The sequence below is a fragment of the Artemia sp. Qi Xiang Cuo genome, chromosome 11, assembly GCF_049724085.1.
Source record: "Artemia sp. Qi Xiang Cuo chromosome 11, ASM4972408v1, whole genome shotgun sequence".
Taxonomy (NCBI): domain Eukaryota; kingdom Metazoa; phylum Arthropoda; class Branchiopoda; order Anostraca; family Artemiidae; genus Artemia; species Artemia sp. Qi Xiang Cuo.
Genome location: NC_142804.1, coordinates 62,577,546 through 62,600,898, shown reverse-complemented (window position 1 = coordinate 62,600,898; position 23,353 = coordinate 62,577,546). Strand labels below are relative to the sequence as shown.

The window sequence follows — 23,353 nt, the reverse complement described above, 5'->3', positions numbered from 1 at the left end:
TTGGAGGTTTTATCAAATAATGGAGATTATCATCACCAACGATATATTTATGACTAAGGGTATTACTGTCTCGGAATATATATCTCGGAAGAATTTTCCTATATTACCTCTGGCGTGTTCTTGTGTGATTGTTTAACCGGGTATGAGGGAGACACTTGTGAAATCGATATCAATGAATGTGAATTGACCTCTGAAATCCCCTGCAAATTTGGCACGTGTGTCAATGGAATGAATTTGTACCAATGTGACGGCTTTCCAGGTAGGCTACTGCAAATTCTATTAAACCAGCTTCTGCCAGGAGTTGAATTTCGCTCGTGCAATTTAATTTTGATTCGTTTTTGTCCTATACGCAAAAATAGGGTTCGTTTCTGTTTCAAATCAGGGTTGAAAAATTCGTCTTCCTGGCCGCTGGGACGTAGCTTTGGTACTAAAGTTTGTGGTTAATCAAGGAATAAAGATGATGATTCTTGATAAACTTCACTTTGAAAATACTTTACAAACTTTACCTTGACAATATTTAGGACTAAAAGTAGCATTGCATCAAAGCTGAAGGCAGGATAAAATACCCCAAAGGAGAATAGTCCATACACGGATATTATCCCTCTATTTCATTATCTGAAACTAACGATGTTTCTAGCTGTATGAAACATAAGTGAACATGGCTTCACGTTCACTAGGGGGGAGGGGTTCCCACTAGATGGCTTCAACTGGGGGAGGGATGTTCCATTATCCCTATCAGATTAGGAAAAATACCTTATTCGGGGAAGGGATTTTCAATGAAAATATCTTTTCTGGCATTTTCATTTAGAAAATTCAAAAAACAACAAAATTACCCTCTTCCCAAGGTTTTGAAAAATGAATCTCCACCCCCAAAAATTGTACATTGACAAAACTGCATATAAGCTCATCGTAATTCCAAGCAATTAAGAGAGTTTCATTACTACCCTGGCGTCCACGGGGTGATGTGCCCACCCCTCCAAGATTTTGAAAAATACTTTATGGAGGGAGGGGGGGGTCATTGAAAAAGCCTTATTTTGTATTTTCATTGAGAAAATTGAACCGCCCCCCCCTGCCCCTTAGATTTCGAAGAGTGTATTTTGCCCCTCCCCCTAAATTTTGGTGAATTGCCACCACTGTATGCAGTTTCAATTCGATTAATTTCAAGAGTGTAATTTTCAAGAGTGCAATCCTACCTTGGTGCCCATGAGGCAGGATGCACCCACTCCTTCCTATATTTTGAAAAATACCTTATTTGGGGGAACTTTCTTTAAAAAATTCCTGTTTTAGTATTTCCGTTGAGAAAATTGAATATAAAGGCAGGTTTCCCCCTCTTCCTGGTTATAGAAAATGAAACCCCTCGCCCCAAATCTTCGTGAATTGGCGCCACTGCATATAATGTGGATATAAATCTACACATTTGCATAATTTCATTTGGTTTTGAGCAACAACACATTTTGAACAGCACATTTGCATATTTTCATCGTATTTTGAGCAACCATACCTTTGTATATTTTGTAATTCCAAGAGTTTTATTCCTAAATAAGACCCCGCGTAAGGACAACCATATTAGTGATACCAATGACGATTAATGATCAGCGTACACTCAAACTACATGTCTTACTTGATAAATATCTAGAGCTTGTTCCCACATTTTCTCTTCAACAGCTACTTCAAATGCACGAGCTGTTTTTCCGGCCTCTAAAAAATGTACAATAGCTTCATCAAAGTCAAACATCACACAACAATATTCTCCCCAGGCGTCTTCTATGCTTACCACTTCTATAAACAAATATCTTAAGTTAGGGTACTTTCAATTCACTTGGTAATGTTAAATAACGATAGATATACATCATAATAACAAAATATATACATAAATAATATCAAAACAAATATTATAAATTCAGTACAACATAAATGACTATACATAACATAGGTAATAAGTAACATACATACTTTAATGTCTCACATGCATAGCATATTTACATAAATAACAATACATAAATGCTTTGAAAATACACAAAAAAATTTTGCGTATACATTTTGCGTAGTTTTTTTTTTGTTTTTTCTTATTAGTTTTGTTACGTCATTTACTTTTGTGTTATTAGTGGGTTAAAAATAGGTAATAATTGGTAACAAGATAATACATAAATGTCTTGAAAATATACAAAAAAATTTTTTAACATTTTTTTTGCTTTTCTAGTTTTTTTTTATTTATTAGTTTTGTTCCGTCCTTTGATTTTGTGCTATTAGTTAGTTAAAAGTAGATAATAATAATAAATATCAATACAAAAATCCAAATAAATTTACAAATTTGGAAGACTACTCGTAAATTCCCTCAGAAACCATATGACGTGAGGGGCTAATAATTAAAAACAAGATTAAAAGAGCCAATCAGAGTAACTCTGCTAAGACTAAGATAAAACAAGAGGGTATAATTAAAACCATTCTGTATATTACGAATTTTGATTCGATCGTTAGGAAGACCATTCGTAAGGAATATTGCGCGGAAACTTCGTAGATTAAATGGAAATATGAGGCGTAGAATTACAAATAATAAATTATTATAAGTTCATAAGTTTATTAATCCACATTCATAAACAAATAAATAAATTAAACAACACTTTCACGCTGGAGAAAACCTATGAAGGTTTGCGATCGCGCGAAACTCCACGTAACTACTTACCTAATAACTCAACTATTTACATAAACCTCAACTATTTAATTAAAACAATTATAAATAAACCAAAAATAGATAAACTATATCCTATATATAAACATAAAAATAATAATAAAAAAATAATAATAATAAAAAATAAAAAATATAGAAAAATAGATAAATAAGTGAATTAAAAATGATAATACATAAATATAATATAAAAATAATAAAATAAAATATAAAAGAAAAATAATAATAACCAATCCAGTCTCCATCACTCATTATACTCAACTCTCTCTCCCCTCCCCCACCCTGCCAACCTCACCTTAGCCCCTACCCCTAGGGGCTTCACTTAGCCCCTAAATAAATTGAAATTAGAAAGCTTTGCATGCACCCTTTCAGGAGTTATTCATGAGAAGGTTGTGAGGGTAAGAGAGGCTTTGCCTCAAAAATTAGATTTTTTTTCAAAATATTGTAAAATTTCACTCTAGAAAAATAGTATTTTATGATAATCTAGTAAAATTGAGTGGATGATGGTGCCTGGTCTAATACCCCTTCCTCTTCATGGGGAAGAATTTCGAAAAAAAAACGTTCCTAAATACACGATTATAGGCCGCAAGAAATTTAGAACTGGTAGTTAATGAAAGAAAACGAAAGAAGGTAATTTATAATAATAATTTTTCTTTGATATAATATTTATTTAGTTAACAATTAAGCCATTGAAGCCTTTAGGGCATTTTATAGGGCATTGTGATAGGATAACACAAAATTTTATCCTTTATTTTAGTTAAAAAAAATAGAAAAGGTTTATTTTTTTTTTCAAAATTAGCGACTTTTAGTTCCAACAAAAAATATCTCCACAGTCAAGCAAAAATTGTTCGTAGCAATTGCTCGCTAAAATTGCCTTAAAGGTAAAATTTTATTGTTGCTGGACGCAAAAAAAAATAACCTTAACACTTTAATCTTCATTCAACTATTTATTTATAACTGCTAAGCTATGTTTCCTCTAAATCTTTCATTTTTCATAAATCATAACCAATAAAGTTTTTTAGTCAATATATAAACACGCTGCGTTTTGGGTTTCGTTTATTTTTTGATACTGATTTGTGGTAGTTGTATTCTTGGTAGATTATTTGATTCTATTTTTGCTCATTTTGGTATAATAGAATTCTTTACTTTTTTTTACAAAACTTATTTTGTTGAAATTTTTGTTTTTATTAATTCTGTTCGTTTTATATTAACATAGTCTCTTTCAGGAAGAAAGAGTGAGCCTCTTCTGAATTTAAACAACCATCCCTTCCATAAAAACCTTAAATACCCCCTGGGCATAGCTTATAACCCTTGCACCTAATCTCTGGGGATTGTTTAAACCGCAAAAGCCTTGTTATACGATATTTAGACCATTTTGAATAGAATAACCATCTCAAAATTTCTATTAGATGCATTTCGGGAGATTACGAAGAGTATGTGTGAAGAGGAGAGGAGTAGCTGCTCTCCGATCACTTTAACTCTTAAAAAGAATACTAGAGCGTCTGATTACAAATCTAATGAGCCCCTCCGAGGTTTATATGCCCATGCTTTCTATAAAAGCTTTATATGTCCTCAGGGCATAACTTACAACCCTTACCCTGAGCTCTGGGGGTTTGTTATCTTCAAAGACATAATTCCAGACCGTTCTGATACGCTGAACAAAATGGCTATCTCAAAATTTAAATTAGAAGTGTTTGGGAAAATTATGGGCGTTGGGGGGCATTTGCCATTTGACGACAAAACTTTTATAAAAACCTTATATGCCCCAAAGGCATAACTTAAGATCCTTGTCTTGAGGGCTACGGGGGGAGGATTGTCATCCTCAAAGACATAATTTCCAGACCTTTCAACTACGTTGAACAAAATCGCCATATCAAAATGTTGATTGGAAATGTTTAATGGAATGATTGGCGTGGGGGGATTCTCCCTCCGAATACTTCCGACTACTAAATAGGGCAATAGACCTTTCCATTTCCAATCGAATGAGCCCTTTTTCAAATTTTTACGACAAATCTTTCTATAAAAATATTATATGCCTCCAGGGCATAATTTACAACCTTAGCCCAGAGGGCGGTGGGGGGCTGTCATCCTCAAAAACCTAATTTCTAGAACTTTCAACTACGTTCAATAAAATGGATTTTTTAAAATTTTGAATGGATGTGGTTGGGGAAATGGTGAGCGTGAGAGGGGGGTTAGTTACCCTCCAATCACTTTCGACTATTAAAAAGGGTACTAGCCCTCTCGATTACCAATTGAATGAGCCCCTTTTGAAGTTTCTACGACAATGCTATCTATAAGAACCTTATATGCCCCCAGGGCATAACTTACAACCTTTGCCCTGGGGGCTCTGGAGGTTTGTCATCCTCAAACACATAATTTCCTGAACTTTCAGCTACGTTGAACAAAAGGCTATCTCAAAACACTGAATGGATGTGTTTGGGGAAATGGCTGGCGTGAGAGGGGGGTTAGTTGCCCTTCAATCACTTTCGACTATTAAAAAGGGCACTAGCCCTTTCAATATTTAATCAAATGAGTCCTTTTTGAAGTTTGTACAATATCGCTTTATATAAAAACCTTATATGCCCCCAGGTCATAACTGACAACCCTTGCCTTGAGGGCGGTGGGGGGGAGGGGTGACATCCTAAAAGACATAATTTGGGAAATTATTTCAACTACGTAAAAAACTTTCAACTACGTTGAAAAAATGGCTATCTAAAAATTTTGATTGTATGTGTTTCGGAAAATGGTGAGCGTGAGAGGGGGTTAGTTACCATCCAATGAATTCTATAAAAACCTTATATGCCCTCAGGACGCAACTTACAACCCTTGCCCTGAAGGCTGAGGGAGGGGGGGGGGGCTGTCATCCTCAAAGACTTAATATCCAAAATTTTCGACTACTTTGAACAAAATGGCTATCTCAAAATTTTGATTGGATGTGTTTAGGGTAAAGTTGGGTGGCGGAGGGGGATTAGTTCTTTTGACTTTTAAAAAGGGCACTAGCCATTTGAATTTCTAATCGAATGACCCCTTTTTCAAGTTTCTACGACAAAGCTTTCAATAAAAACCTTATATGCCCCCAGGGCATAACTTATAAACACTGGCCTGAAGACTGTGGGGGGAGCGTCCCTCTCAAAGACATAATTTCCAAAACTTTCAACTGCGTTGAACAAAATGGCTATCTCAAAATTTTGATTGGATGTGTTTGGGGAAATGGTGGGCTTGGAAGGGGTGTTAGTTGCCTTCCAATCACTTTCGACTATTAAAAAGGGCACTAGCCATTTCAAATTCCAATCGAATGAGCCCTTTTTGAAGCTTCTACGACAAAACTTTCTACAAAAACCTTATACGCCTCAAGGGCATAACTTACGACCCTTTTCTGGAGGGGTATGGGGGGGGGGAGGATTGCCATCCTCAAAGACATAGTTTCCAAACCTTTCAATTACGTTGAACAAAATGGCCATATCAAAATTTTGATCGGAAATATTTGAGGAAACTATGGGCTTGGGGGGGATTCTCCCTCCGAATACTTCCAACTATTAAAAAGGATAATAGCCCTTTCAATTTCTAATCGAATGAGCCTTTTTTGAAATTTTTACGACAACGCTTCCTATAAATACATTATATTCCACCAGGGCATAATTTACAACATTAGCCCAGAGGGTTGTGGGAGGTTGTCATCCTCAAAGACCTAATTTCCAGAACTTTCAACTACCTTCAATAAAATAGATTTCTCAAAATTTTGATTGGATGTGTTTGGGGTAAAGGTGGGCGGGAGAGGGGGGTTAGTTACCCTCCAATCACTTTCGACTTTTAAAAAGGGCACTAGCCCTTTGAATTTCCAGTCGAATGAGCCCTTATTCAAGTTTCTACGCTAAACTTTCAATAAAAACCTTATATGCCCCCAGGGCATAACTTAAAACCTTAGCCCTGAGGGCTCTGGGGGGAGTGTCAACCTCAAAGACCTATTTTCCAGAACTTTCAACTACGTTGAACAAAATAGTTATCTGAAAATTTTAAGTGGATGTGTGTGGGGAAATGGTGGGCCTGAGAGGGGGGTTAGTTACCTTCCAATCATTTTCGACTATTAAAAAGGGCACTAGCCCTCTCAATCTCTAACTGAATGAGCCCCTTTTGAAGTTTCTACGACAACGCTATCTATAAAACCTAATGTGCCCCCAGGGCATGACTTTCAACCTTTGCCCTGGGAGCTCTGGGGGATTTGTCATCCTCAAATACATAATTTCCAGAATTTTTAACTACGTTGAACAAAATGGCTAATTCTAAAGTTTGATTGAATGTGAAAGGGGTTAATCGATCTACATTCACTTTAGACTATTAAAAAGGGCACTAGCCCTTTCAGTTTCCAATCAAATGAGCCCTTTTTGAAGTTTCTACGACAAAACTTTCTGTAAAAACCTTATATGCCCCCAGGGTATAACTTACAACCCTTGTCCTGAGGGCTCTGAGGGGGTTATCATCCTCAAAGACCGAATTTCTAGAACTTTCAACTACGTTAAACAAAATGAAAATCTCAAAATTTAGATTGGATGTGTTTGGGGAAATGGTGGGCGTGAGGAGGTGGTTAGTTGCCCTTCAATCGCTTTCGACTATTAAAAAGGGCACTAGCCGTTTCAATTTCAAATCGAATGAGCCTTTTTTAAGTTTCTACAGCATAGCTTTCTATAAAAACCTTATATACCCCCAGGGCATAACTTACATCCTTTGCCCTGAGGGCTCTGAGGGGGTTATCATCCTCAAAGACCTAATTTCTAGAACTTTCAACTACGTTGAACAAAATGGCTATCTCAAAATTTGGATTGGATATGTTTGAAGAAATGATGGGCGTGGAAGGGGTGTTAGTTGCCTTCCAATCACTTTCGACTATTAAAAAGGGCACAAGCCAGTCTAATTTCTAATCGAATGAGCCCTTTTCGAAGTTTCTACGACAACTCCTTCGATACGAAGTGCCCTGGTCTAAAAACAAAACAAAACAATAACAAATAATACATTTCGCCAACATCGTTCTTTACTTAGGCAGCGCTATTGCGCTGCCTATGATAATTTTATGCCGGTGAAAAGCACGAAGTTAGTAACAAAGACTTTACAAGTAAACTCTCTGTTTCTGTTTTTCATAAGTTATTCTGGGATGATTAACGAAACCAGTATAGTACTCTTAAACCCATGTTTGCTTGCTTCTTAATCAATCTCTCTGCTTTAATTCTCAGTGTCAGAGAATTATACCGACAAATCTCATCTATGCAACAAATTGCTAGGGGTACATTCCATGTGGAAATTTTCATTTAATACATATTTATTTTAAGTTAATACAAAGTAACTGCCAACCTGGAATGATTTATTAGCTAATGACTCCATATGGACCACAGTGATTATTAACACAATTCGCTCCCGTTAATTCGCAAAATAATTCCAGCAGTTAATTTGCTCACAACTAGAACGATTATTAGAATTCATATTAATATTTTTATTAGTATTATTTATTAATAATAAGTATGAAGTTATTAATATATTTGTATTAATATACATATATTAATTATATTTTATATAATTATATATTAATATATATGTAATAAATAAATATATATTTATATACATATTATTAATATTATATTAATATTATTTATATTAATTTATTAGTTATTGTGTTTTTGTCGAAGCTGGAAGGTGCTCTAGGTCTATTCCTGAAATAATTACTTGTCTGTATTTTTTCCTTGAATTGCTTATTGCTGACATTTTTGCAAAGGCAACGGGCGGATACCGCAGACAGTCAGTTAACCCAAGACGGTTAAGACACATAGAAAAAGAGACTTTACTTGTACGAAATGTTGTTTTTTAAAAATTGTCATTATTTCTATTGGCTCAAAATTTCTCGCAAAAGAACCCATTAGGTTTTAAAAAGGCGGAGTCATTTGTCTCTACAGCAATTTTTATTTCCTCATTAGTAAATATTTGTCGTTCAGCATAAGTTAACCCGAAGCATTTATTGACCCAGTTTAAAAAGGTGGGGCCATATTCCGAAAAAAAAATATGGGGAATAAAATTTACACATTCTTAAACATTTAAATATTTTTACAGAGGAATCACAAAAATAAGCCAAAAAGAAAACTTTCAACAAAGATGTCTAGGACACTAAACTTTCTTTGTCTCTTCGGTTGAGAGTGATGGCATTATTTATCATCATTTTTTTGCCATTAGATTTTGAATAAGAAAAGGAGTCTTATTATTAATAGGACTTATAGCAAAGAATTTGGTATTAATTTCTTCTGTGTATTATATCAAATACTTCGCGTTAACGAACTGTAAGGTAAGGAGCGACCCGGCTCAATAGCACCCGAAACTCTAAAACACGGAATTTTGATACAAATAGATATATCAAAAGAATTGGCTTTTTATGCTGATTTCAGATCTATAAATTTCATTAAATTTAGTCTTATCTATCAAAGGTTACGAGCCTGAGAAAATTTTCCTGGTTTTCGAAAAAAGGGGAAATAGCCCCTAAAAGTCAAGTGATCTCAATGAAAATCACACCATCAAATACAACGTATCAGAAAACCCTATTGAATAGGTTTCAAGCTCCTATCTGCAAAAATGTGGAATTTTGTTTTTGTTTCTTTTTGTTTGTTTTTTTGCCCAGGGGTGATCGTATCAACCCAGTGGTTCTAAAAGACCAGGAGAGGGCTCATTCGAACGGAAATTAAAAGTCCTAGTACCCTTTTTAAGTGACCAAATAAATTTGAGGGCAACTAGGCCCCTCCAACGCCCCTTTTTGTACAAAATCGTCAAATTTTGAGGTAACCATTTTGTTCATCCTAGTTGAAAGGCCTAATAACTATGCCTTTGGGTATAACATGACCCCCCACATCCCCAGGGGAAGGTTCTTAAGTTATAAAATTTGCCGATTGTTTGCACATAGTATTTGTTATTGGGATGTCGGCATACATTTTCGGGTGGAGAGGAGGACAAATTTTCCGCTGGGGTTTTTCCACGGGGGGAATTCTACATGAGGAGGGAAGTTTCCAGGGAGTTAACTTGTGAGGGAAAATTATACACTGGGAGAAATTTGCCAGATTTCTTATACAAAATTCTTTTACATGTCTTGCTTTCTCTTTTCCGTCTTTCAATTTTACGCGCAGAGTGGTTAAGACTAATTGTCCGGGATAAATTTTCACCGGGATTGAATTGTCTAGAGGATATTTCCGTGGGGAGGGGTTTCTCCGTGAACGTGGGACCAGATTTCCTGGTATTATTTAAAAAACGATCAGAAATTATATTTAAAAAACATGTTTTTTCAACTGAAGGTAAGGAGCAATATTAAAGCTTAAAACGAACAGAAATTATTACGTAGGCTCTATAAAGGGGGTTCCCCCCTCATCAACACCTCGTTCTTTACGCTAAAGTTGGAATTTTGTCCAAATTCTTTAATTATTACTTTTGAAACACAAGTTCCCTTTGCATAGAACAACAAGACACTTTTTTAAAAGTACTGAAAAACCTTAGCGTAAAGAGGGTGGTGTTGAGGAGGGGGAACCCCCTTTATATAGGTAATAATTTCTGTTCGTTTTAAGTTTTAATTTTGCCCCTTAATTTCAGTTAAAAAACTTTTTTTATTTAATTTTTTTGTATAAGAACAGGGTTTTTACTAAACAGATTTTTAGAAAAGAATTTATTACTTTTTTGTGTATACAATTTTGTATAAGAACAGTGCAGGCTATACGATTTTGCATAAGATTATTATTATTAACAGGATTGTTATAAAAGATTTTTTTATTACGTTTTTCTGTGTATAAAATTATTTATAAGAACAAAATTGTTAACTATTGTTTAAATTAACTATTTTGTAAGAAATATGTTTTTTTCTGCGTTTAAGGTTTTGTATTGAAAATTCCAGAATAACAGGTAAATTGTTGTAAAAAAATGGAAAAATAAATTGGTGAAATAAATCTTGCTCAAAACTTTTTTGCGGTATTTCACTCACAAAAAAAAATTCGATTAAAAGTGAAGTTTAAAGCTATAAAAAAAAAAATTTCATTATTGCTGTTAGAATAATTTATGTCAAATTCTATGAGAACAGGAGCTGTTCAGTCAAATAGATTAATTGCTCATCTTCTTCTACAGATTTTGAATCAAGCAACATGAGCTGTTCAGAACGTTCAGAAGCTGTTCAGAATGAGAACAGGAGCTGTTCAGTCAAATAGATTAATTGCTCATCTTCTTCTACAGATTTTGAATCAAGCAACATGAGCTGTTCAGAACGTTCAGAAGCTGTTCAGAATGAGAACAGGAGCTGTTCAGTCAAATAGATTAATTGCTCATCTTCTTCTACAGATTTTGAATCAAGCAACATGAGCTGTTCAGAACGTTCAGAAGCTGTTCAGAATGAGAACAGGAGCTGTTCAGTCAAATAGATTAATTGCTCTTCTTCTTCTACAGATTTTGAATCAAGCAACATGAGCTGTTCAGAACGTTCAGAAGCTGTTCAGAATGAGAACAGGAGCTGTTCAGTCAAATAGATTAATTGCTCATCTTCTTCTACAGATTTTGAATCAAGCAACATGAGCTGTTCAGAACGTTCAGAAGCTGTTCAGAATGAGAACAGGAGCTGTTCAGTCAAATAGATTAATTGCTCATCTTCTTCTACAGATTTTGAATCAAGCAACATGAGCTGTTCAGAACGTTCAGAAGCTGTTCAGAATGAGAACAGGAGCTGTTCAGTCAAATAGATTAACTGGATTTTTGAAATTTCTTAACTTTTAGCGACGTAGCACTTTTAGCATATATAGGATGCTCAGCATTGTCAGTCTAGAAGTGGTGGATTCTTGATGTAAGAAGAGGAGGAAAGACCTGAACTCAATCACAAGCACAAACAAGTCAGTCATTCGTAGGCATGGTGACATTCAGTGTACAACTCAAATGATTTGTCAAATCAATTATTTGACAGTATATAATAGATCAAGTGGCATAAACAATATTTATGACAAGAACTTGTCATGCTTGGTTGACAATGGTGGCAAGAGACAGGGCAAGGGTGATCTCTAATTGCTCATCTTCTTCTACAGATTTTGAATCAAGCAACATGAGCACACAATTAGGTTTTTAATATCTAAATTGGGATCGAAATTCTAAAAAAGATCTAGTTTTTTCTTAAAATTTATTTTTTGTTATTTTTTTCTGTCAAGCTGTATTTCAGCATATTTAATAGAACATTTTATTCATTCCTTCTTTTGGAGTCGGGTCCTACCCAGTGTAATATTTACAATTTAATTTCCATAAATTTATAAAATAGTAATAATTTCATAATATATAAAATGAATACATAATATTAATTATACTTTTATTATATATAAAATTATTACAATATAATATATAATTGATGACAATTGCTTCATTTATAATATATAAATTATAATGATAATTTTGTAATACAATTGATGTTTATAACTTTTAATTTTTTTTTCACCTAAGATGCTATGGACGTGTAAAATTGTAAATCTGAAACAACATACAATTATGCATTGGAAAAAAGAAAACTGTACGAACATCAGTATAATTTACAGCCACAAATTAGCATTAGAAGAAAAATAATGAGCAGAAACACGATTACAGGTGGCAAACGTGTTCCAGATACTTTCTGGTTTTCCTATTTAATAACCCCGTTGAAATAATAAAAATAGTTACCATTGGGGGCATGTTCCTTCGCAATAGAAACAGCCTTCTCGAAATCATTTCCTTTTATGTACATATCAATTGCTGTAGGATAGATCCTTCTGCTTTCAAAGATCTTGCCTGCTTCCTTCCAAAGACCACAGTTCTTCAACTGATCAAGAACCTAAGATAAAATTTTCTTATTTTTTAAACTAATGTTAAGCTAAATACTTCAAATAACTTAAAATTAACTAATTATTTAGTTATATTTATATATTAACATTTTTTTAACACTCACGTGCGGTTCATGTCTCTTATCTTAGTTGGAGTTGTGTGTTGTTTTTTTATCAAACAGTTCGTGGTAACGAACTGTAAGTAATGAGCGACCCGGCTCAATGGTAACCGAAACTCTAGAAAACGGGTTTTTGATACCAATTGATACATCAAAAGAATCACATTTCAATGCTGATTTCAAATATATAACTTTCATCAAGTTTAGTGCTACCCATCAAAAGTTACGCGCCTGAGATAATTTGGCTGAAATTCGAAAAAAAGGGGAAAGACCCTCTAAAAATTACAGAACCTTAATGAAAATCACACCATCATATTCAGCGTATCAGAAAACCCTACCGCAAACGTTTCAAGCTCCTATCGACAAAAATGTGATTTTGCATTTTTTGGCAGAAGAAAGATCACGGATGCGTGTTTATTTGTTTGTTTTTTTTTGTTTTTTTTTCCCCAGGGGTGATCGTATCGACCCAGTGGTCCTAGAATATCTTGGGAGGACTCATTCGAACGGAAATTAACAGTTCTAGTGCCCTTTTTAAGTGACCAAAAAAAATGGAGGGCAACTAGGCCCCCTCCCACGCTCATTTTTTCCCAAAGTTACCTGATCAAAATTTTGAGATAGCCATTTTGTTCAGCATGGTCGAAAATATGATAAATATATCTTTTAGGATGACTTCATCCCCCGAAGCCCCCAGGGGGAGGGCTAAAAGTTATGAACTTTACCCAATGTTAACATATAGTATTGGTTATTGGGAAGTATACAGAAGTTTTCAGGAGGTTTTTTTATGGTAGTGGGAGGGAAGGGGGGGTCGGGGGTTATGTTGGAGGATCTGTCCGTGAAGGAAGTTTTCATGGGGGAAGGGAAATTGCCATGAATTGGGCGCCGGACTTGCCAGCATTATTTATTGGTTATTGGGAAGTATACAGACATTTTCAGGAAGGATTTTTTTCTGGAGGGGGGGGGCTAGAGTAGGGGGTTACTCTGGAGAATTTTTCCGTGGATGATGTTTCTTTGGGATAAGGGATATTTCTATGAAGGGGGCGCCGGATTTCCAAGCATCATTTAAAAAACTATCAGAAATTAAATTATAAGAAAACAAGTTTTTTCAACTGAAAGTAAGAAGCAACATTAGAACTTAAAACGAACAGAAATTATAACGTATGTGAGGGGGTTCTCCCCCAAGTCAATACCTCGCTCTTTACGTTACAGTTTTTTTAGTGCTTTCAAAAGAGCTATCTATTCTAATTAAACGGCCTTTGTGATTCAGCGGTTTGTGAATCAGATTTTTTTTTAACTTTTAACGTAAAGAGCGAGGTATTGACTAGTGAGCAAACCCCCTCATATAAGTAATAAAACATACCTAATAAAAAAAACAATAAAAAACAAGCGATATGCCTCAATAGTAATCGAAACTTTTAGAAACGGAATTTTGAGGTCAATAAATGTATCAAAAGAATGTGCTTATAATGCTGATTCTAAATATATAAATTTTATTAAGTTTAGTATTAGTCATCAAAGGCTACGAGCCTGGGAAAATTTACTCGATTTTTTAAAGAGGGGGGACAGATCCCCTACAAGGTACAGAATTTTGATGAAAATCACAACGTCCGATTCCGGGTATGAGAAAACCCTTTTACATAGGTTTCAAGCTCATATCTGCAAAAATCTGCAACTTTGTATTTTTTGCCAGAAGAAAAAATATACGAATATAGAAGTTAGTTACGTAAGTTAGCCTAATTTGTAAAGACATCCATTTAGCAAAAGAAAAGTAAAATTTTTATGCAAATTTTGTTTACTTATTCAATGACGGTTAGCCAAAATAAAAGCTGCATTAACTAAAAAACGATCAGAAATTAAATTAAAAAAAACAAGTTTTTTAAATTGAAAGTAAGGAGTGACATTAAAACTTAAAACGCACAGAAATTATTCCGTATATAAAAGGGGCTGTCCCCTCCTCAACGCCTCACTCTTTACGCTAAAGTTTGACTCTGTCTCACAACTTTATTTTTTAAAACAAGAAAAAACTTTAGTGTAAAGAGCGAGACGTTGAGGAGGGGACAGTCCCTTTCATATACGGAATAATTTCTGTTCGTTTTAAGTTTTAATGTCGCTCCTTACTTTCAGTTTAAAAAACTTGTTTTTTTATTTAATTGGGTAAGGCATTCGCTTCGGCTTGGTTTTCAGCAAATAGTCAGCTGGCGGCTGATTGGCATTTTTCTTTTTAGCTTTCTTTGTCTTTTTTTATCTCTCCACCTTCCCGACCATAAAGCTTTATGGAAGTGAGGTTTAACTTCAGATTTTAGTTTAACTTCAATTTAAAGTATCTACCTGATTATTTTCCTGCTTGTAGCAGTCAATCAAGCCAGAGACTCATAACTTCAGTAAAAACCACTGAGGTTAGACTGTTACCACTTTCTCTCAACAAACTGAAATCAGTCGCATAAGAAAAAAAAAAGAAAAAAATAGGGAAAAACGAAAGCGTTACCCCCGAAACCTATTAAATAAATTCACAAATAATTAGCTTGATCATCCAAAATCAAAATATTCTGTTCACATTTTCCAGTTCTGACCATAAAATTACGGTAAGAGATCAAAGAGTTCGTCGTAACGAACTGTAAGTAAGGAGTGACCCGGCTCAATAGTAACCGAAACGGTAAAACACAGAATTTTGATACCAATAGATATATCAAAAGAATCGAATTTTTATGCTGATTTCAAATATATTGTTTTTTATTAAGTTTAGTCATACCTATCAAAGGTTACGAGCCTGAAAAAATTTGCCATATTTTCAAGAAAAGGGAGAAACACTTCTAAAAGTCATAGAATCTTAATGAAAATAACACCATCATATTCAACGTATCCGAGAACCCTATTGTATAGGTTTCAAGCTTCTATCTGCAAAAATATGGAATTTTGTATTTTTTGCCAGGAGTAAGATCACGGATGCGTGTTTTTATTTTTTTTCAGGGGTGAACGTAACGACCCAGTGGTCCTATAATATCGTGAGAGGGCTCATTCAAATGGAAATTAAAAGTTCTAGTGCAATTTTTAATTGACCAAAAACATTGGAGGGCAACTTAACCTCCTCCCCCATCCTCTTTTTCTCCAACATCGTCCGATTAAAATTTTGAGACAGCCATTTTGTTCATCATAATTGAAAGGCAAACAACTATGCCTTTGAATGTAACATGACTGTATTAATTGATAATGGAAGATTTTAGTTACATGCAAAATGCAAAAGCATAGATTCTGAAGCATTTGAATAGTTTCTTGATTTTGTAAAATGTTGTAAAATACTTTTGATGCTAAGAAACTGTATTAATTCATAATGGAAGATTTTATGCAAAAGCATAGATTCTGAAACATTTACATAGTTTCTTGATTCTCTGAAATGTTATAAAATCCTTTTTAATGCTAAAAAATACCTGAAATATTTAATAGTCAAAGATATTACTCATCTATAAACTGCAACAGCTTAGTTTTTTAGAAATTTAAAAACTTTCTTGACTTTTTTGATTGCCTCAAAATCCTTTCCATGCTAAAAAGAAATACCAGTATAAATTGATAATGGAAGATTTTAGTTACATGCATGCAGCAGAAGCATAGATTCTGAAATATTCGAATAGTTTCTTGATTCTGTGAAATGTTGTAACTCCATCATCAATTAATAGACTTACGAGTCTGCTAGTAGTATTTATGTCTCTGAAAGTTCCTTTTCTTATATCTCGGACTTTTTAATAGACGTTCTAAGCGTTTTATGTGTTAGCGGACCCTAAAAATAATTATCACATAACAAATTAATGCTCAAAATTTTTTAAAATTAAATAATAACACGTAAAATACTAATATAAAAATATGTTACATACATTATTACACATATTAATATCATTGAACAACTTTGAGCATTTTGAATCTGTTCCATAAAATAGTTCACCATGTTCTCTCTTGATACTGTAGCTATTGTCTCTTAGTTCATAATCATTAGAATAATAATGAATCCAATTTGAGTCATACAAAATTTTTACTGGGGTGTCACCTACAGGTTCAATATGCATCTTTTCTTTGGTATTATTGGGTTCATTGACTATATGATCAAGAGTAGTAATAACGTTCACTTGCGCTTGATTTTCCATCAATTCATCTTTCTATTCATTGATGATATTGTCTGACAATGCTCTTTTTATTTTGCCTGTGATTTCACGGTCTATTTTCAAATTATTTTTACACAGATTACAGTTTTGACACGTAGACAAGATATGATTAATAACATTAGTGCATGAGTATGCATGTCTTCTTCTTGTCTTCTTTAGAATGCTAATACCGGACAGACGATGATGGGATATATCACCAGCTAACGTGTTACCACTAGCAGTAGCAAGAAGTTTTCCCCCATCATCGACGATTGTTTTGATGTTTGCATTCTCTTTGACCACTAATTTCTCTGGGAATGATACTCTCGCATATCAACCATTTGTACGATGGAAATTCTTGGGTACTCCAAAGGACCATAGAATACCATTAATACTGCCGCATAAATAAAAATAATAATAATAATAAAAAGATTGAATAATTTTCCGATTCTAAAAAATTCCAAGTCAGAAAAAAAGAAAAGTGTTACTACAAACACTATTTTTCTAATAGTAAAAGTCACGACTAACATATCTATATCATTCTCATTTTGTATTTCGAAAATATTAAATGTGATTTTTGTTTTTGTTTTAAATTTATTTCATGTCATTTTAAGACATGTTAAAAAAAGTTGAAAATTTTTTCTATGTCTAAAAAATTAAAAAATAAAAGTTAAAAAAAGATAAAAATAAACTTAAAAAAAGTATAAAATAAAATGGGAGAGGGGCCAAAAAGTTGTGGTGGAGAGGGGTATTAAGGTCCTTGGAGGTTGGGGTCCTTGTTGGTTGGGGTCCTTAGTGTTTGATGTCCTTGATGGTTGGGATATGGATGTTCAAGGGCTGTAGTATAATTACCTAAAATGTATACGGCCCTATTAATTTCAACTTTATGTCTATTCCCAATACTACACAATATTTTATATTAACTGCACTCCCCACTTAGTACTTGTGCATTATAGCGATCACACTTATACATTTAAAATTCCTGCGTTAAATATATTCGGAAATCTATATAATTATTCTCAAGACATCCCTCCTAAATAAAAACAATATGTATCTCTTAATGGAATCACTATTCCCTCAGATTCACCCCTAGTTGATAAGCAATTAATATTTCAAGCTTTTCTCTCTTCGGAAATTTGAATAATTGTTCTTTGTGATATCCTTCTGCATGCAATAATTATGTGACTTGTCCATGCAAGAATCCTGTAATCTGCCAGAAATCCTACACAAAATCCTTTTCATATTTCTTGTTTTCTCTTTTCCATCTCAATTTAACGCGTGGAGTTGTTAAGGGTAATTGTTGTGGGTAAATTTTCACCGAGATTGAACTGTCTAGAGCAGTGGTTCTCAAACTGTGGTAGGCGTACCCCTTGGGGAAAACAAAATTTTTTAGGGGATACGCAGCCAGGCAACAAAAAAAAAATTCAACTCTTTAACTCTAGGACTGTGAATTTTATTTGTATCTTAGCTATAGTATACTTAGTACCGGTAACTGAAAAGGGGTACCTACAATGTTTTTTGGATAAAAAGGGGTACATTGTCTAAATGAGTTTGAGAACCACTGGTCTAGAGGATACATCCGTGGGGAGGGTATTTCTCCGCGGAGGTGGGGCCAGATTTCCTGGGATTATTTAAGAAACGATCAGAAATTAAATAAAAAATAAGTTTTTCAACTGAAATTAAGGAGCTAACTGAGACATCCCAGTTCAACTAACTGGGAAGATTTTTATTGCAAATTCTGTCACGCCATCTGAAAATCCCAAGGATTGAAATTTTGTTTCAGTGTTTCTAACTAGGTCAATATTTCTATATATGTATTCTACACAGGTGTACTTAGCTTATAAAATTTCAAATTTTAGGGGTGGGTTACCCAATAATTCCAAGAAATATAAAATTCATATTTCATGGGAAGAAGCAAAGAGTGAAGCTCTGAAAAGAGTGGAGTGGAAAAGAAATATTAGTAGTTACACTAGCATCAAGTAACTGTTTAGTAACGATTGATTGTCATTATTAGAACTAGCATACTTTCTTATTTTGAGCAGGGGCAGATGGCTGCAGTACAGATGGCCGAGTAGAATAAGCCATTGAGTAGGGGCAGGTAGCTTATTTTGTGCAGGGGGCTTCAAGTTATTCAAATCCTTACTTCAGAGTGAATACATTTTTTTTCTATGTATTTTAGCTTGTATAGTCAATTCAGTATAGACGGATTGAATAAAATAACTATATTTATTATAATTTATAAATACTATCTGTCAAATTTTTGGTACCTAACAAAAGTATTCAATTCAGTTCTTTCGATGGAATAGAGACTAGATTCATTGGAATTGCTGGTTAACATTAAAAGAGGAAGACGATCATGTAATAAGTTGGTCAATACTTATCATATGATATTTCGGTCTTGTAGTATGTTCGTCTTCGCCCATCGACGGTTTTGTACGCCCGTTGAGGTACCTTCAAGCCTGTTTTCTCTTTGACGATATTTCATTGCATTCCTAGCTACATAAACAGATCACGTTTATCATCGAGAAATACAGGAGGAGCAGAAGAGGGTTTTCTTTAGACTAATAAAATAACAAATTTAATAAATTATAAAATAAAAGAAGACTTTCCAATTGAGTCTCAGGAACCATTTTCAAATTATCATTAATGCTTTGTAGGTGGACAACTGGACACGTTCCTTATCCACCACTTGCGTAATTTTAACAAATTAGTCGTTCAGTTTCCTACCGGTTGCAGATGATATATCTACAAAGTCGGATGGAATATCAGTTATAAAATCAATTTTAATATTTGACTTGTTCCCTTTCTCAAATTAATGGCTTAAATTTTTGTTAACAGGTTAGATCAATAGCACCAGGTACCACGTTTGAACCATGTGCCACGTACCTCTCAGAATACAAGAAAGAGTCAGATAAAACATTATTTTTCGGTTAATCAGTTGCAACAAAAATACCCAAAAATTACCTTGACCTTGATTTCTATCTTGGGAAGGCATAATTGGCTTCCCATGATGGATGCTACTAAGGGGAAGGCGTAATTGTATCTCATATGAAATATAACATCTACTTTTTCGCCCTAAAAATCCCCTAGAGTGTATAAAGGAAATTTCCGACAGTTCGGTAAAGTTGCCCCTGCTCCCGTAGCTGGGTGGTCATCATCCTTCCTTTAAGAAATTATAAATCTTTAGCTGTAACCATGGAAAATTTTCCCAAGCCCAGCCCCATCCAAACCAAAATCCTGATTACATATCCTCTCTTTAAATTTGAATACTCACTTTTTCTTGGGCATGTATGTCATCACGAAATGGGCCATTTTCACCCACTAGTTTTGCTGCTGATCCAAGAGCTCCGCATCGAATGTACATGTCTAATGCTTTTATGTAGCTTCCTTGCTCTTCCAGAAGCTTTCCTGCTTCTTTGTAATGACCCGATGAAGCTAGCCACTCGATCCATTCAGCGCGAAGTTTCAAAATTAAGTCGAGGTCTTCATTTTGGGCATAATCAATGGCTGAGACAAAATAAAAAATAATTTAGAACTTCCAAATATTTTCAAGTAAACACTTCAATTTTTTTTAGATTAAAATCCAAATAGGAAATCATAAAAATGCTAACAAAAACTAAAAGAAAATCTTAATTGAATAAAATGAAAGCATTCTACAACTAATACTACTACAAAATAGCTCCTTCATTAAACTGCCCGCGGTCGGCAAGTCTAAACATTAACATTTTTCATTTTAAAAATTAATTAAGTTTATTATAAATTAATTTGTTTGGATTATATAACAGTTTGTATTATTCAATTGTGTTAGCATGTAATAAAAGTATAAGTTAATTGTGTTATTAGCTGATCATTCAGGTTCAAAAATTTCATTTCAATTCTTTTGATTATCTAGTTTAAATTGGAAATCAAAGGGAGACCAGTAAAAACTACAAGGAAATGGGATTTGATTATAAAAAAGGAATTCAAGGACTAACGCTGCTAAAACCTTGTTCTATCGTTAAGCTGTTTGAGGCCAAAATATTTGCTGACTTTATCATTAGTTCGATGTGTGTGCCAGAGGGTGGGCAACCCAGAAGTATAATACTACTTCTAGTGGTAATATACTACTAGAAGTAATATACTAATAATATACTAGTATATTACTACTATACTAGCAATATATTAGCAATATACTAGTATACTATATTAATATATACTAGTATACTAGTATTACTACTAGTACCGTCTCTTCCACCTGTGAAAATCTTAAATTTTGGCCATTTCCCGAATCAACACTTTGGACGGAAAAGAAAGATTTTTCAAACCTGACTTTTCAGATCAAATTCCAGATTCCACTAAAAATCCCCACAGATAGAAAGATTACAAAAAAAATGGTAATATCATTCGCAATTTTACCGATATGGTTTTACAATTTTACTCTGTTTCACGATTCTTACAGTGCGAACTGCGAATAGTTGTTAAGTTTTTTAGTAGCAAAAGAAAAGTATTTGCGATAGAAAACATATTTGCAGTCTTAATTTTCCGAAGAAGACTCTGTTAACCTCCCCAAGTACAGAAGTAACAGAAGACTCTTACCTCCTGTTAACCTCCTCAAGTAACAGAAGACTCTGTTAACCTCCATAAGCTCAAAATAAACACAAAACAGCATTAAACGAAACCTTCGGATAAACATAACGGGAGTTGGCCCCTCCCCCCTATAAATTAGCAACTAATACGGTACACATAATTTCTAAGCTTTACTTCTTATTAAGTATAACTTTTCAGAGTTTGGCAGGAAAATTTTTGTGGTTTCTCCCCGTAATATCTTGTGTTTTCCCATTTAATTAATCAGTTTTCGCTTCATTTTAAAATTTTTCTAATCCGATTAATAATAGCTCTATAAAAAAAAACAATTGATGTAACGTGTTTTGAGAGCATGTTGATTATTTGGTATAGTTTCTCGCATTATACTGATACTCATGCACCAATTGGACATTTGAAGCATTATCAAAGAGCAACTAAAAGCAATCAAATTTCATAGTAAGTCGAATTTAAATTTGTTTTGACGTTCAAATCAATGCTGAAAAGTTGAAGACAAACGCAGGTTTAAAGAGGGAAAGTTGACAAAAAATAATCCATGAAAACTTGAAAGTTTAAGTACCAAGCACAGTAAAAATGAAATCCGTTTTTTTATGTGTCAAGTGGAAACTTAACAACCATATATATTTCAAACATTACGAAAAACCTGGAATTCAATTTCCAATAAAAATACTTCCAAATGTAGTTATATAGCTTATTTATTTTCCCGGTTCAGCGTGGCAACACTGACATTACTTGGTACTATTATAAAATTTTCACTATTTTGAATAAAAAAAAAAATATTAGGAAATCGATATTTCTCGTTATGAATAAACTTAAGATGGATCCACGGAGAATTGTTTCATTTTGTTTTATGTTTAATTTATTTTTTGTTTTATTTTGATGTACGCGGCACTTAAAATTTAAGAGCATTGCATTTCAATAGCCAATATATTTGAGAAATAAAACTTCTGTGTAGGAATTTAACGCATATGATCCTTGGGTATAATCTTGTCCATTCCATAGTCTTTATATCATTAATAATCTTACAAGCTAGATGTCAGAGAAGGAGAAATTTGGCTCTTCATCCCCCTATAATTTCAAAATGTTTACAACTTTTCTTATATAATTCACCAATCCAGACTTATTCTTCATAACCTGTTTTGGCGTTTTTTTTTCTTTTTTCATTTGTGTCCCCTCCCTTGAAAAAGAATTTGACTCACCACCAGAGACAACTATGTGTGGGTACAGATTCAAGAACAGACTCAAAGAAATATAGGGTATATAATACGTATATATAGAGGGGATCACTTCTACAGAATCACGTAATCGAAATCTATAACTTTATTACGGATCGTGGGTCAACTACTTTATTGTAATGAAAGTCGGGCACCGTGGCTGTAACAACGAGGCAATAAAAATGTGTCATCAAATATGAAATAGGAAAAATTAATAAATATGTTTGGAAATGAAGCTCACAATAAATTATTCTGAAGTACTGCTCTATTAGAAACGGACTTGGTTTAACTGATTACACGTTTACACATTTTTTTTCACACTTCAAATCAACAGAAATTGCGACTACTGATTTGGGGCCCCTTCTAAAATCAGGGGGGATATAGCCCCAGCCAGCCCCCCACCGCACACACAAATGACGCCACTGAATTATGTGTGGGTACCTGAGTTTTACTTACCAAGGTCCCATCTTTTCATTTCTCGCAACAGCTTAATAGTCTTCTCCTTTTCACCCGCTTGATCCAAAATTGAAGCAGCTGATTCAATATCATTTTTCATAAGTGCTTTCCTTGCTTTAGCAAATGGAGTAGCGCTATCTTCAAAATCTAAATTTAAAAGAAGAAGAAGATGAAAAAATCGATGAAGAAGAAGATGAAGATGGAACATCCTCAGTCATGAGAGGCTTAAGGAGTACAAGTGTTCAAAATTGAACTTTCGTAAAGCTAATTCATAAATGCTTAAGTAGTTAGAAACCGTAGTATTTAAAACTGTATTTGCAAATTTATCAATCAAACA

The 23,353-nt window shown here is 33.9% G+C and overlaps 1 protein-coding gene across 1 annotated transcript in view; it reads right to left on the bottom strand.

Moving 5' to 3' along the window:
* LOC148947222 (intraflagellar transport protein 172 homolog) overlaps positions 1–23,353 on the bottom strand; it is a 214,545-nt gene that overhangs the window by 94,501 nt on the left and 96,691 nt on the right. The window contains exons 13-16 of the mRNA XM_089096541.1: positions 23,017–23,163; positions 20,040–20,272; positions 12,380–12,530; positions 1,622–1,779 (exon numbers count right to left, since the gene is read on the bottom strand). Of these exons, the coding sequence (XP_088952667.1) occupies positions 1,622–1,779; positions 12,380–12,530; positions 20,040–20,272; positions 23,017–23,163 (689 nt within the window). The remainder of the gene's footprint in view (positions 1–1,621; positions 1,780–12,379; positions 12,531–20,039; positions 20,273–23,016; positions 23,164–23,353) is intronic.